A 17,359-nucleotide genomic window follows, 5' to 3' on the forward strand; every position below is an offset into this window, starting at 1 on the left:
AGTATTGTAGTCTAACTATTTAATGGAAAGAAAGAGAGAGAGTTTGCATATTCAAAGGTATACAACAAAGATAGCTTCCACATCACAAAAGAGCCCACTATAAGGTTTTTAAATCAGCTCTGGGCACTGTGGCCCAGGATCAGATCCCAGTGCAGATGGAAACAGGAAGGATCCTGTCCCAGGCTGCTCCTTGGTTCCTCTGTCCTGAGGGTTCCAGGCAGGTCCCTCTGAGCAGATGTGATGGTCTTACCTGTGCTCCCAGGTGTGTCCCCACTCCTGGGAGGCCATCTATCCTCCAGAATTATCTGGGTATGGAGCAGAGCAAGTGGGGGAAAATCTTGAACACACAGACACAGGGGAAAATTTCCTGAACAGAACACCAATGACTTAGGCTCCAAGATCAAGAATTGGTAAATGGGACCTCATAAAATTGCAAAGCTTCTGTAAGGCAAAGGACACTGTCAATAGGACAAAACAGCAACAAACAGATTAGGAAAAGATCTTACCCAATCTCAGATCCAACAGAGGGCTAATATCCAGCATATACAAAGAACTCAACAAGTTAGACTCCAGAGAACCAAATAACCCTATTAAAAAATAGAGAGCAGAGCTAAACAGAGAATTATCAACTGAGGAAACTCAAATGGCTGAGAAGCACCTAAGGAAATGTTCAAGACCCATAGTCATCAGGGAAATGCAAATCAAAACAACCCTGAGATTCCACTTCACACCAGTCAGAATGGCTAAGATCAAAAATTCAGGTGACAGCAGATGCTGACGAGGATATGGAGAAAGAGGAACACTCCTCCACTGCTGGTTAGATTACAAGCTGGTACAACCACTCTGGAAATCAGTCTGGTAGTACCTCAGAAAACTGGACCTAGTTCTACCTGAGGACCCAGCTATACCACTCCTGGACATATACCCAGAAGATGCTACAACATGTATTAAGGGCACAAGCTCCACTATGTTCATAGCAATATTTATAATATCCAGAAGCTGGAAAGAACCCAGATGTCCCTCAACAGAGGAATGGATACAGAAAATGTGGTAAATTTACACAATGGAATACTACTCAGCTATTAAAAACAATGACTTCATGAAATTTTCAGACAAATGAATGGAATGTGAAAATATCATCTCACGCGAGGTACCTCAGTCACAAAGGAACACACATGGTATGCACTCACTGATAAATGGATATTAGCTATCCCATATACAGTCACCAAACCAGGATGCTATTGTGGATGCTGGAAGTGCTTGCTAACAGGAGCCTGATATGGCTATCTCCTGAGAGGCTCTGCCAGAGCCTGACAAATACAGAGGCAGATGCCTGCAGCCAACCAAAGGACTGATCACGGGGTCCCCAATGGAGGAATTGAAGAAGGAACTGAAGGAACTGAGGGGGTTTGCAGCCCCATGGAGGGAGCAACAGTGTTAACTGGCTGGACCCCATGGAGCTCCCAGGGACTGGACCACCAACTAAAGAGTACACATGGAGAAACCCATGGCTCCAGCAGTATATGTGGCAGAGGAGGGCCTTGTTGGCATCAGTGGGAGGAGAAGCCCTTGGTCCTGTGAAGGCCTTGGTCCTATGTCCCAATGTAGGGGAATGCCAGGGCAGGGTTGGGGAGCACCCTCATAGAGGCAGGAGGAGGGAGGGTCAGATAGATGGTTTCTGAAGGGGAGATCTGGAAAAGGAAAACCATTTGAAATGTAAATAAAGAAACTATCCAATAAAAAAATAGAAAACAATGATATCTAAATCAGAAATGAAGTTCAGATTGTAGAGGGGCAGTATATTAAACTGTTATAATTTATTAACTAAGAATCTTTTGTATATCTAAACAATATTTTTAAATGAAAGTGACTAAAATATTAAAAATACACAAATATCTGCTAAATATTTATAGTCTGTATAAAGACATACTATAGCAATTGGTGGCTTGCAGGTCTTTATTAAAAGAAATAATAGGGGTGGGGTTGAGACATCCATGTGGAGATGGGTGGAGTGGGGAGGAGGTGTAGGATGTGGAGCAGTCAGGTGGTGGATGGGGAGGGTAGGGGTGTGGAATATGAAGTGTAAAAAATGAATTTCAAATAAAATTAATAAAATTAATTTTTTAAATAAATAAATAAATTTAACAAAATGAATAAAAAGTTTTAGAAAACTACAAATCATTCTTTAAAAATTAAGTGAAATGTAAATAAAATGAAAGTTATTTTGTTAATCTCATGTTCATAAATTAAAAGCTAACAGGTTAAGTGTTAATGTTCTTCACAATAGCAATATATTCAGTAAAGTCGTTATCAAACATCAGGCTAGCTATTTTGCCCCAAGTGACAATCTGAACCCAGATTTTAAATGAAAATCTGAGGAATCCGTAAGATCAAATAATTATTGCACAAGGAAAAGATCTTATCCACAAATGCCTATTTCAGTTTACTACAAAGCTTCAGCAATCAAGATGGTGAAATAAATTGTATACAGATATATATATATATATATATATATATATATATATATATATATATATCATTAGAACAAAATTGAGAGTTGAGAAATTACATTTTATGTTTACAATGAACGGATTTTCAAAAAGTATTCCAAGAGCATATAATGGAGGAAGAAAAAACATTTTCAACAAATGGTCTTGGATTGACTGGATAAATCACATGCAGAAAATTAAAGTAGAACTCATATTTTATAACATATTCAGCAATTCACTTATAAATTAACGAAATTTCAAATATCTAAAACTGAAGTTTTTCTTTTAAAATGATAGGAATAAATCTTCATGACCTTTTCTTAAATGATGGTTTCTTAGATGTAGCACTAAAAACTTTAGTGGCCAAATGAAAATAAATAAGTGTAATATAATAAAAAGCAAAGTATCTTGTGTTTCAAATTGTCAAGAAAGTAGAGAGAAATATTCACAAGAGAAAATTTTCATAAATCATGTACAGTAAATGATGTGGACTCACATTGCATAAATAAGACATAAGATTCAATAATTTAAGAATAAAAAATACAATGAGCAAAATATTTGAATATTGTTGAATATCTCCAACAAACATATGCAATTTGTTGCTTGCCACATGAAGAGATACTGAATCACATTTGTGGCTGCAGAACTGCAAATAAATACCAAAATGAGATCTTAATTCATACCACTATGATAACTATAAGGCTATATTATATATGTATTATAGGAAGAAATGCAAAAATGGAGAAAATGAACTTATGAAAGGATCCTGTTCTCAACATCTCAAGAAGAAAATTAAATACTTAGGACTGGGTGAAGATTTAGTATCCAGAATATAAAGTAGAATTTAAAAAATGAACAAACACTAAAGAGCAAATATCTTAATTGGCAAATGAGTAAATGAACTGAACATCCTTCTTCAAACACAGGAGAACAAATGGTCAAAATCTAAATTAACAATGACCAAAATCTAAATTAACAATGTCCAAGACCTTTAACTATCAGACATGTATAATTCAATACTACATTGAGAATGAGGTAGGGTACTACTAGCCTGCAATTCTAGTACAGGCTGAGCAAGAAAATAAGGTCATGAGTTGAAGGACAGCCTGCACAATATAACAAGACTACCGCAAAACAAACTACATTCATATTTCATTTCATACGAATCAGAATGATTATAATTAAGAAAATAATGTTAAGTGTTGATGAGGATGTGGGGTGTTTCTAAAAAGCTGTAAAATTCTGGTAAGTATGTGAATTATTCCACTCACTAGAATTCAGTATGGTGGTTCCTCAAAATAGTAAAAAGTAGAGCTATAATGTAATCTATTTGTATAATATCTTGGTGTATACCCACAGCACCTAAGTCAATGCAAAAATGTAGCACATGTGTTTATTACAGCACTGTTTACAGTATCTAAGTTATGAGATTAAATTCTGTGCCCATTAACAGATAAATGGGTAAGTAAAATGTAGAGGGCTGAAGAGATAACCCAGCAGTTAAGAGCACTTCATTTTCTTCTAGAGGACTGGAGTTCTCTTCTTAGCACCCACATTACCTAGCCAGAACTCCATCTCTAGGGATTCTGGCTTCTGGAATACACACACACACACACACACACACACACACACACACACACACACACACAAATATGTCCTTAAAAAAGAAAACATAGTATATATTTATAATGGAGTTCTATTCAGCCATTAAAAAAAGAATGAAATTTTGTCATCTGTATGACATTCAATAGAAATGGAGACCAACTCGGGAGGCAGAGGCAGGCGGATTTCTGAGTTCGAGGCCAGCCTGGTCTACAAAGTGAGTTCCAGGACAGCCAGGGCTAAACAGAGAAACCCTGTCTCGAAAAACCAAAAAAAAAAAAAAAAAAAAAAAAAAAAAAAAAAAAAAAAAAAAAGAAATGGAGACCAGCCTGAAAGTGAAATATAACCCAGACTCAGGAAAACAAGTATATTATTAATATTGTCTTGTTAACATACTAAATACCTGGAAAAGTAACTTAATAGATAAAGGGTTTACTTTAGCTCATAGTTCTCACAGTTTACAATACAGTCTTTTATAGTGAGAAAATCACAGTGAAAGAAGAATGAAGCAGCTGCTTACATTGTATCTGTACTCAAAAAGCAGAAAAAAATAAATATGTGTCTTATCTTTTCCTTCTTATTCAGTTCTGGACCATTGCACATGGAATGGTACCAATCATATTTATGTGGGTTATCATCTCATCTCAATTATCACAATGGAAACAATCCCTTGTGGTTAAACCCTTAAATTTATTTCTATATTCTAGTGGTTCTAGATTCCATCATATTAAAAATCAATATTAACCATCACATCAAGTGTTGTATATTTTCTCTCATAAGGAATTTAGAGTAATAAAAAAAAACATGACAGTAATGTTGTGCAGTGGAAACTATTAGGGATGTAGGAAGAGAGGAATAGGAGAGGGAAGAAGGGTAAGAGAAGGTATGAGCAATGTTCTTTACATATGAAAATAGCACAATGAAACCCATTCACTTGTTAAATTAACATATTCTCATTAAAAAGGAAAGCACTACTTGGCTGAAGAGATAGCCCACTGATTAAGAGGTCTTACCCTTTTCCAGAGGACCTAGGTTTGTTTTCCTGGACCCACATGATTGCTTATAATCTGTATAACTTCCAGTTCCAGGGGATCCAATGTTGTTTTCGTTCTTACAAGGGCGCCACATGTACATATGGTGCACATACATATACACAAGCACAACACATATACACATGAAATAATCTTTTTATAAAGGAGACCACTATACTATATAAAACAAGACCATAAAAATCATCTATAATTGTATTTATATAAAATAACTCATATATAAAATACATATGTGCAAAAAATACATTAGGTATTTTTCAAGACTGAAGAATAATGCTTATCTTAGGTAAAATAGAAAGAAATGGCCGGGTGATGGTGGCACACGCCTTTAATCCTAGCACTTGGGAGGCAGAGAGAGGCAGGTTTCTGAGTTTGAGGCCAGCTTGGTCTACAAAGTAAGTTCCAGGACAGCCAGAACTATACAGAGAAACCCTGTCTCGAACCCCCCCCCCAAAAAGAAAGAAAGAAAGAAAGAAAGAAAGAAAGAAAGAAAGAAAGAAAGAAAGAAAGAAAGAAATGGGTATCACATTTCTTTTTGTGGTCATGAAAAGGTTCTAGAATGTATTTTAGTGATGGTTGTGAACATCTGTGAATATTACATAATCACTTGATTGTGAAATTTATGTAGGTAAATTGTCTACTAAATGACTATATTTTAAGATACCAATAGAAAATAACAAAGGGAGACTTTACTGAGAACTAGAATTAAAGATGGAAAGTGAAAAACTAGATATGTCATGGCTTGGTCCCGAGGAACAGTTTTAGCAAATTTTAGAGCAACCTCTATAGAGGCAGAATTTTAGTAACAAGACAGCTATTTATGCTTCATATTCAGTAAGAATGATATAATAAAAGTGCTATTTAGATTAATCTGACTTGGTTGAGCCATAATTATTGTTATCCACGGATGCAGAGAGGAGAGACGTCAGATGGATGAGTTAGTAAGTAGGCTCTTAAGAATAGTATGAAGAGTTTGGTAAAATGTTAAGATAAATATAGAGAAAGACTTTTGTGGCATGAATCATCAACAAGGTTAGGTAATTTGAAGGGGACACAAACATCCCCAAGTCAGTAAACAGCTAAAAGAAATGCTAAATGTTGGCTTACTGTTTTATCTCTGCAGAAAGCTACATTAACTTACTGACAGAAAAGCATAGAAATTACAGAAAAATCTCACATAAATCCAATGCACCTGAACTTCTAAATGCACAACTTATGACAAACAAATCAATAAAGGAAACAGGCATGTTTAACATTATGTTGTCACTTCAGAGAATTTATCTCGAGGCATCATGAAAATGTGGGGAATCATATGGTATAGGGGCGACTTGGGCTTTCCCACTAATATTTCCACCTGAAGCACATTATTCTCCATTTTGTGTGCTTTCTCTCTGAAAAAGAAAGAATATATATATATATATATATATATATATATATATATATATAATTTTGGTTTAAAGTTTTTAAAAGCAGTACCACTGTATAAGATTAGGTACCAAGTGTGCCCCTGTGTTCAACATAGAAAACCCTTTTACCTCATCCTTTTGTTGGGGCAGGGCTGTGCCTTAGAGAGATGTTTAGGTTGTGGTGGAGTGAAAGATAAACGCAGAAATTTGCCTGTATTTGCACAGAAATTATGGGAAACGGTGGTTTGGAAAACTGCCTGCAGTAGAGCATTCAAAACTGGCACTCTGTGGGCAGCAAAAGAAGCCACGGAGTCCTCAGCCTCTCTTTCCTCCCCGTTATGCGCCCCTTCTCTGAACCAATAGTCTGCAGCTCCGCCCACTCCTCCTTCCGTGCGAAATCCTATAAATCTGTTACCAGGAGGGCTTTGATCTGTGGGAAGAGCTTGACAGCTCTGGAGCTTGTGCTCTCTTTCTTCAGTCCTTGATTGGCTAGCTTTTGCTAACTCTCCGTGAGCCACACGTGCAGCCGCTGCATTCCTTAGCTGGAAGATTTCGGAAGACTACCAAGAAGTGCAGCTTTAGAAGCCAGCTGAAGATCCAACTCAAATCCTAGACACTTGATGAAAGAGAGAGCTGTGTCTTGGCTGTACCAAAGCCTGGCAGGGTAAAGAAGATTTCTACAAGGTTAATGATGGTATAGCCTACCTAAGAGAGAAACAGGATTAGGAAAGGAAGATGGAGTTGTGTGATGTGCAGGTAGCAGGGGACTGAGTGAAAGTAATTACTTCAAGGCTATTGTAGGGTGAAAGCAAGTTAGAATATCTTATCCAAATGGCTGCCTTCTAGGTCTGGAATTCACTGTTCAACCTCAGTTGTGCCTTTTTGAGGTTATCCCATTGTTGGTTGAGGGGCTCTTGAAGTCTAAATGTGTTGTGGGCCTGTAGGGGTCTGATCGGAGACTATCAGAGGCTATCAGAGGTCGACTAAGGTTGTAACATTGAAATCTAGCAAAATGGAAGAATAGTTGGTAATGTTTCTAGAGTACTTGACCTCTATTTCAATGTGCAGCTGATTGCAAAGGCCCCTTTAAAGAGGAAATGCTGAGTCAAATGAAGATGCTGGCTGCTTTGTGATTAAGAGAACTTTGATTAAGATGTGAGAAGATAAGGAATCCTTCAATATTGTCTAGGAGTAAATTTTAGCCATAGGAGCGATGCAAGAACATACTCCTTGGCTACCTAGATAAATTTGGTGTCCACTTTATAAACAGAATTTCTCCTGCTTCTGCATTTAGTGAATTGACCCTGTGCAGAAAACAGCACAGTGTTTCTAGACTGGTTACAAAGGGAACCTCTGGATGCTGCAAAGATGAGCTTGCTTCGAACCTGCTTTGGGTAAACACTTTTTTTCTTGGTAAATATTCATATCCAAATGGAAACTTTTAAATAGCTCCTGGTAAGATTTACGGTGAGGAAAAATTATGAGGTGTTCCTATTCCGAAATTTTTCATTTTGTTAAAAGCTAGAAGTAACTGGGAGAGGAGGTCTGTCACACAAACTCAGAAAGGTGAGGAGTGGGGCTCTCCTGAAGTCTCCAAAGGAAATCAAGTACATTCGAGAACGATTTTAGAAAAATCTTTATCTTTGAGGGGAGATATTTAGTGATTTTGACAGATGGAGTTACTCCTAAACTCTTTGGTAGGAAATATGTTGTAAAAGAAAAACAAAATGGGATTTTTGCACTACCTGAAAAATAAAACTGAGCTTTATAGAAATCCAGAGAATTTGCATATTACTGAGTGGAAATCAGACATGAAAAGATTAAGGGCACCTCTGTTTTACGCACAGAGACTCAGTGAGTCATTGCATCGAAGAGCTCTCTGATTGCTTATATATTCCTTTGAGAACATTGGAAGAGAGATCATGGAGGAAATGAGGAATCCAATCTGTGAATTAAAAGTACAGTGTGAGGCTATTTTCTCTACCTGAACACACACAGAGAGAGAGAGAGAGAGAGAGAGAGAGAGAGAGAGAGAAGCCCAAAATGAGGGCAGAAAAGTATTTTCTAGAAATAAAATAGCTGAACCACAAGTGGTTGGAATAATGTTTTCTAAAGTGACCTGGGAATTTTATGCCAGGAAACTCCTGTTTCTGTCTTCTCATCTTCCCTTTATTTTCCCCTCTGCTTTCCTTCTCCTAAGGGGGAAAATGGATCCGTGGAAAATATTCACCACAATGGTTTTGCAAAAGCTCATGCTTATTCTTATGTCACATACGTTATTTGGAACCACCGAAACTACACTCTAAGGCAGCTTTCTAAAGATGCCTTTTCCCTAACTGCATTTTTCTCTTTCACCTGCTACCTTCCGCCTCCAGATTCCAAGCCTCTGCGGTTCACGAAAGCTCCATCCTGTTCGCTTGGTTATGGCTCCATGCAGGTTTTTTTTTTTTTTTTTAAATCTGATTACCAAGTTACCTTGGGGAGGTGGGTAACAGGAAATTTGGGGTGAAAGTACTTGATTTTTTTTTTTTTTTTAAATCTGATTACCAAGTTACCTTGGGGAGGTGGGTAACAGGAAATTTGGGGTGAAAGTACTTGAGCAGAGAGGTGTGTGTTAATTACATTCTAGTTGATGAACTGAAATGAGAGTATTTAGATGAGTGAGGTTTTTTTTTAATTTTATTTATTTTTCATTTTTTAAAAAAGAGTAATGTACCCCATCTGCAGCAACCAACCCCCAATTCAGATGCACCATCTAGTCTAGCCCCCAAATTGTCCGTGACTTAATAGGGAGGACTAGAGCCTCAGTTACACAGTAAGAGTGTGGAAAAAATCAACTAGCTCTGATTTAGCTGCAAAGGCCACCTGTGCCCCCCTCATTCCCCCCACCCTGTGTGTTGCGGACCCAGACAGCATCTCGTGGTACAGGCAAAGTCTCGCGCAAAGCTCTGCCAGCCCTCGCGGGGCCCCGCCCCCTATTGCTTAGGGTCACTACCCAGTCCCACTGACGCGGGGGAGTGCGCACGACTCTGCCTGCGGCAGTTGGCTGTGGTGCGCAGAGCCTGAGACTCCTCAGGCTCTGAAGTGGGCACGGACCTGGACGGACAGGCGGCTAGTCCGCTAGTCCGCTAGTCCATCTTCAGCTCTCTTCTGCCTGGCTGGTAGACTCCTAGGTTTCCAGTCCGTCTCCGGATTCTAAGGTAAGTCTGTCTCTCTCTCTCTCTCTCTCTCTCTCTCTCTCTCTCTCTCTCTCTCTCTCTCTGACATTTACAGGAAAGGCTGGAAATATGTGGGGGTGAGCTGCTGTCCCTGCGACTGACAACAGGTAAACAGGGAAATGGGTAGATCAAGTCAGACTGCCCATGAAATAGAAAGGTTTGGGGACATGGAAGCCCCAAGTCCACCAGGCGCCCACACCCCCGATTCCTCATCCTGTATTTTTTTCAGGATGCATTTATTCCACAGGTTATCTGCAAGCGCAAAATACCGAATTCTTAAGAGCTTTGGGTGAGTCCCTAGAAATTCCCTCCTGTTTTTTCTGTTCCTATCATCAGGGATCCCGGCACTCTTGAAAAGTGAGGATATCTGCTCCAAAGCCAGTTTGAAAGCACTCCTTTCTATTTACTACATCCCATCCCATTCTCAGGCTTCTGGGTGTTTTAGCCCCCATACTGTTGCACTTCTAAAACTGAGAAAATGCTGTTTTTGTTGTTGTTGTTGTTATTGTTGTTGTTGTTGTTACTGTGGTGGTGGTGGTGGTGGTGGTGGTGGTGGTGGTGGTGGTGGTGGAGGGGCTGATGGCACTGGTGATTTCTTGCGTGTCAAAGTACAAGCAAACTGTAAGCTTGACCTCACGACTTGGAAAACCAGACGCTAGTTTTAGAGATTCAGGGTATGCATTCCCTTCCCAGACTCCCTCACCCTCCTCCCTATCTCGCTCCCCCTGGGGAGAAGCTGGGCTGCAAAGGGTTGGTGTCAGGACTATGTCTCTCATCCCACAGGAACCCTTCCTTCCCTGCTGGAATCATTTGCTTCATAACTGGGGAGGGGTCCCTAGCCTAGGGTAGAGAGGAATCAGTGTTCTTCAGCCTTTTTACCAGCAAAGCAGTAAAGAACAAATCTCTGTAATTAGAACTCTAGGATCTCAGTCTCCAGGGTGTTGCTGGAGGTTGAGGGGTGGTCACCAATAGCAACCACCCTTGCGAGGCTGAGGTCTCAAGATGACGTGTTTCCTTAAAGCACCGCCCTCCTGAAATTTGGGGAAGGGGCTATGAATGAAATTACATATTCCTCTCCACTGCCCCCTTCTGACTGTTTGACTAAAAGGAAGTCTTGCTGGAGAGAAGTAGTTTCGAGTTTTTAATCCCTTCCCCTATTGATGGTTTAGAAAATTCCAGAAACGGCTTGGAGCTCCCTCCCCCGCCCCTCATATTCCCTTGCAACAAAGGGAGGGGCAGAAGCTCAAACCTTAAGGCTCAAAACCTGGCTTATTTAGATGCTATGTTGAGGCACCCCTTGCTCAGAGCCATGCACCACAGCCTGGCTGCCCCAAGTCAGAAGAGAAGTTTAGGAACTGTGTGTGGTCAAAAGGGATCCCAAACCTTGGCGTAAGGATTCTCCTTGTTTTCCCCATAGCACAAACATTTTTGAGACAGGCTAACACTATACATCTCCACTTGGAACTGGTTATTACAGCCCAGGCTGTCCTCAAACCTGTGATCCCTCTGCTTTACCAGTTCAAGAATAACAAGTGAGGGGGGGCACACTGATTAAAATATTTGTGATGTAATTGTGGAGTGTTTAGGATGGAACCCAGTTTTTCAGGCATCCAAATTTTTCCATAATAGATTTTGTGATATGGAGGAGCTAGAAAGAGGTGGGAGGAAGAGGGAAAAAAAAAAGGGAAAATCTGTGACTCCTCCCCAGTATAGCCAATATCACAAACAGCACTACATTATCTGTTCTAAACAAACAAATACCAGACACACTCAAAAAATATGCTATACAAGTGCATGTACAGCAGAGAAACTTATCACATAATTACATAGCATGCAAACATACCACCAAACACACACTCAGGTCTTGTTTAGAAAATGCACACCATAAAAGTCTGCGTCATGGCAATATAATCATGCTACATATGAGTTTACATAAGCAAAAGAACATAACTTTCTAAATTAAATCAGTTATACAAAACAGATAAAAACAAATGTCAATGCACAACCCCCATGGACATGAACTTACAACAAAACCACACACACACACACACACACACACACACACACACACACACACACTGGAAAAATGTCATTTTCTCTCTTTTATCTGGAACTTATTCTCTTAAAAACAACAATGAAGATGGATTCAAACAGAAGGAAACGTGGAGAATTTTCTATCATGAAGAAGTTGTTTGAATAGTATACATATTCATTCATGCATACTAATTTAATCTTCTGCATCGACTTATGAAGCATAGAGCATCTCCATTAGATAATTAGAGAAACCAAGGAAAAATAACTTTTAAGTGTGTAGTTTTATCTTTTGGTTAACACAATGAGTATGCATATTTGTGGTATATATTATTACATTTTGACAAATGAATGCAGTGCAAAGTATTAGACTGTGTGGTATTGACATAGTTTTCACCTCACAAGTTTACCATTTCTTTATGTTGAAAACATTTTAAGGGTCTTTTTAAAATTTAGAAATATGCAATGAAATTTGTCCGTCAGTTATTTGCACAGTCATGCTGCTATTTAGTGACAGGGGTAGTATGGAAATGAGAACAAAAGTCTTGCTTTTAAATTTGCAGTCCCTGACATCCTACCCTTTTACATGTATGCAAACATACTCATTACTTCCCACGTCCTTTATTAAATAGGTGATAGCCTATGCAGTTAGAGACTAGCCACCTATTTAGAAGTCCATTTCTTCTTACTTGATCATTTTATTTATATAAAATTCTCCACAAAGCAAGGTATAAAGGTTAGACTACCATAATCCTACAACTCTATGGAAATAATACAGTATACCTATCCTGATAGACCTCTATAATGCAAATCTGATGAGACATTAATTACTAAACAATTAATGGAATATATATTAGAAAGCAGCAACTGTTTAGGCAATATTTATATATCATGGTAAGAATACAAGCTGGTACAGTTATCATTCTGTATGTGGGATCTAATTGGCTTCACAGGATTCTATCATATTTGTTAAAGTGGGCTGACTAGCAAGCCTTCTATCTCCTATTAAAAATAAAAGTGAAGACCTGGCTCTTGGCTTCTTTGTTGGACCCAGTGTTCTATACAGTGCTAATGTGCTTGATTCTTCCCATTTTAGGTGGAACCAGGAGTTTCTGTTTGCAAGGATTTGGAAAAGGACTTCAGTTTCTATATCCTTTATGGTCCCTTGAGACCTGCTTAATTCCCCCCACCCCCCAAAAAAATGAACACTTCCTTCAAGGGAGTGTCTCCTTTCCTGTCACAAATGGAAAGTGCCATTGATTGGCTCGGGGAGAATGTCAGTTGGGTTCCATCAATCGAAGATCAAAGCTGCAATCACACAACCCAGAATGGAACCAATATCTCCAGTGCAGAATGGGGAGGGCCAACAGGATCAGTCAGGAGATGGCTGGGGGGCAATCCCCACATCATGGCAAAGATTGTGCTGACATTTGCATACGCTGTCATCATAGTGATATCTCTCTTTGGCAACTCCCTGGTATGCCAAGTTTTTGTCAAGCACAAGGAAATCAAGAAATCAACAGGCCTTCTCATCTTCAATCTGGCAATATCTGACATTTTGATAATCCTGCTCAACAGTCCATTTGCTCTGGTGAGTGATTTATATAGAGTTAGCTTCAGCACTTAAGAATGAAGCTGCTCCATTAAGGGGTGGGTGATGCAACTTAGAAAACAAACAGAAATATGTGTGCCTGGGGCCTCCATTCTAGACTGGCTTCTCTGTAATGCTTAAGGGCAATATTTTAATAACTAACCTATCCTCCTTCCTTGTTTTCTTGCTTTCTAACCCTAGGCTCGTTTCCTGAGTGGACAGTGGGTTTTCGGTAGGATCATGTGCCATGTCAGTCGGTTTGCTCAGTACTGCTCCCTCCATGTTTCAACTCTTACACTGATGGCAGTTGCTATGGACCGGCACCGGGTAAGACAACTTGAGGACATTTCTGAATAAAAGTGCAGGAAGTGAGAAATAGCCAGGAAGTTTAGAAATCTTACAGAAATCTACAGGGTGGAAACATCTTTGAGAAAAGAATGTTTTCAGACATCTCTCCCCCCCCCCCCCGTCATACATACTCTTACAGCTGGAGACAATTTAGAATTTCAGAGATTTGAGGTTATATATGTGTGTTTTATGACTTCTCTCTTTTCCCCCTAAACTACTTTAATCCATCTGTGTTTATATTGGAATAAGATAAATTAATAGTACAAGTAAATTCTGTAATCCAAGCAGAAACTTATTAACTTGTGTCTGATTATGCAAAAACACTGGCCTGGACTGATTCAGGAAGGCTGTTGCTTCTCTTTTGTAGGTAATTCTGCACCCAATGAAACCAAGGCTAACCCACTCCCAATGCCTATTTGTTGTTGCCATGATCTGGAGTATTGCAGTGTTCCTTGCTCTGCCTCATGCAATTTACCAAAATCTGTTCACTCTCGTCAACATGTAAGTCAGACAAAATGGATAATTTCACCTTTTTCTTTCTAGAGACTCCCAGGAACTTCACATTTGTAATGTTCTTAACTTCTCTTTCATCACTTCCCCATTTTCCTGAATAGAAGATATGGTACCACTTCCTAATTCCAATGTGTTAGTGGAACCAAGAGGATGGGCAGTCAAGATAACTGGCGATGAAGCATCTGGTTGTCTTCAGTTTAATCTATACCTAGACTAGACCTGCAAGTGATAACATTTTAATTAACCTCCTTAATTTTAAAATTTAAGAAATTAAGACCTAAAGTTCCAAGGGTCTGGGATTTTATATGGACACATTCTGCAAAGTAGCTACTAGAAGTGTCTTTTGTCTTGTTATCTTAATTTCTATTCTGCTTTCCTCCAGGGATGGTGATACCAGGAGCTACTGCCTCCCTTCTTTTCCTGGACCCAGCATACTGGTTTCGAAGTATGTGGACCTCGGGACATTTATTTTGTTGTACATCCTGCCACTTCTGGTGATTGTTGTAACCTATTCTCACCTAGGAAAGAGGTTGTGGATTCAAAATGCTATTGGTGATGCATCTGCTCGTCAACTTATGGCACACTACCAGAAGCGCAAGAAGAGCATCCGGATGTTGATCCTTATTGTATTGGTCTTTGCAGTTTGTTGGTTTCCACTTAACTTCTATGTGGTTCTTATTTCCAGTGCAGGTGTAGAAAATGACAGTGTGCTTTTCTATGCCTTTCATTGGTTTGCAATGAGCAGCACCTGCTACAATCCTTTCATCTACTGTTGGCTCAACAGGAGCTTCCGTGCCAAACTAAGATCTATATCATCTTTCAGGATGCAATCACTGTTTGTGTGTAGTAACTCCCAGATTCAGCAAATAAAACCACAGGAGAGTCATGAGCTTAGGGAGCTCCAGACATCTTCACTGCTACGAGTTCCCCTGGCTGTTCCAGAGCCCCAGGTTTTTGAGGATCCCAGTTTGGCTACAGGGGATAATTCCCAGGTCTCTGTCCAAGGGGAATGGGAAGATCCAGATCCCACTCTAGATGAAGAACCAGGGCCTTCAACCCGGGATACTTACTTTTGTATCCACATGCAGACTAGCAGTCACTAAGTTGGGCAACCACCTGATCCACTGGAATCTTACTTAATGAGTACCTTGGCACAGACAATTCAGTCAGAGATGGGACAACCTTTAACTTAGATGCTGAGGACCGTGTTTCAATATCGTGTGCAGCCTCACAAATCCACTTATGGTTTTGATTCGTAGTTCTGGCAGCAGATCTCTAATTGATTAGTCTGCTGTGCCATACTTGAGAAAACTGACTGTGCCATACCCTGAAGGAATTTGTTGACTGGAGTACCTTACTTACTTCGCAGATATATTTATGAGAGCTAGATTTCCTGAATAAGATTCTTTTGTTGTCTCCAGTTTTGACATGTGATTATCACTAGTAGAGATAATAAGATGGAGAAACTGTGGTTGAAAGATATCAGTGTAAAAGAGTCACTAGGAAGACTACGTGGTAACCCCTCTCTGCCAATAGGTACACCTTCCTTTTCTTCACTGCCCTCGTGCACCGACTTGGTGCTGTTATGTGATTACTTTCTGCATCAACTTAGTCTGAGGCTAATACTCATGTTAAGGAACAAGAAATACTCTGAACTTCTATTACCCCATCTTTGTAAATGTGACTGTAAAACTCAGTCTGTACAGATATTTGACTTTAGACTGATTTCCCCAGCTTCAGATATTTCATCTTGTGTATAAACTGTAGACTTTATCTGGAGGAACAACTTGATATTTGTACTAGCTAATTTAACTAGTGTATACTGGCATATGTGGTCTCTGATGAATTTATTGACATTTCCAATCAGAACTGCCCACTTGAGTTGACTATCCACTGATTTGTGGTCCTATCTTTCCCCTAACATTTTCAATAACAACTAGATTAGCATTTTCAACCCCTAAACTGCTCCCTATCAACTACATTTCTTTTGCACCCTAAATTGGAACATGACATAATCAAGTGCTTACATGTACATACAAGCATACAGTTTTATGTTAACACAGATATAAGCATGTATATATTGCTACTTGTTACCTCTCATGCTACCCACCTGCCTGGTGCTCTCACTTATTTCTACCTGTAATTTCCATGCTAACTGAGCCTAGACAAGATTTCATGCCTTAAAGTGAAGTCTTGCAGGCTCTGAGATTGTGGCAACTTTTTGCCTCTGGAATCAGCATTTCTTTACAGTTGGTGCTTCACTTCTTTCTTTGATTTTATTTTATGTTTTTTTTTTATGTTGTCTATCTTCCTGTGAAAGTTGTACAGATTCATAATCTGAACTGTGCTCTTCTGTGCCACTTCCATTCCTTTGCTGTCTCTATGCTTTCCCCTAACTATGTCACATTGTCACTAAAGGCTCTAGTTTCATTTCTCTTTCTCATATACAGCATTTCAACTCAATTCTCTTTATTTAACATTCTATATTTTTTGTAAATTATATCATTTTCATATGCTGGGTATGGCATATGTTCTCATTTAAACATATCCCTGTAGATTCCAACATTTCACCCAGGTGCTCACTTCTCCATATTTCTTTGTTCTGGGCTATTAAACTTGGATTTTGTTTGCTGCCTTAACCAGAGGTTCACAACTTCCTGTGCTGAGGCTCATCATCTCTTCAGTAATTGAAGCCTCCTCATTTCCGGTGCTTTGTTCCACCCTAGACTCTATCTTCTGTTTGCTTCCCCTACTTTGCACTCCCTCTCAATCTCCCTCTTCTTCTTGACCTCCCCCCCCATACCCTTTCCCCTCCCTCTCCTTTTCCCTTGATCTCTCTTTCTTTCCTTCACTCCTTCCTCTCCTTGGTGTCTTGCTCAGTCTAATATTAATTCATTATTCCTTTTCCAAATTTCCCTGTACACAGATCTCACCCCTACAGTTTCATATACTTTTATTTTTGTCACAGAAATTTCCTTCCTTCCTAGGAGAGTAAACAAACATTCTTGTTTGTGTGTCCTATGTTGTCTTAGAAAATCCATCAGAGGGCACCATGTGCTAGGATATTGAGAAGAGTCTAACAGTTTCCTTGAGATCTCAGCATTCCTTAATG

At 39.3% G+C, this 17,359-nt stretch overlaps 1 protein-coding gene across 1 annotated transcript; it reads left to right on the top strand.

The window, feature by feature from the left end:
• Positions 1-12,996: 12,996 nt before the first annotated feature.
• LOC110314571 (probable G-protein coupled receptor 83) lies at positions 12,997-15,350 on the top strand. The gene is made up of 4 exons (XM_021188853.1): positions 12,997-13,386; positions 13,588-13,713; positions 14,102-14,235; positions 14,630-15,350. Exons 1-4 carry the CDS (start codon positions 12,997-12,999, stop codon positions 15,348-15,350), a joined length of 1,371 nt encoding a protein of 456 aa, XP_021044512.1.
• Positions 15,351-17,359: the final 2,009 nt, after the last annotated feature.

This window comes from Mus pahari, chromosome X (assembly GCF_900095145.1).
Source record: "Mus pahari chromosome X, PAHARI_EIJ_v1.1, whole genome shotgun sequence".
NCBI lineage: Eukaryota > Metazoa > Chordata > Mammalia > Rodentia > Muridae > Mus > Mus pahari.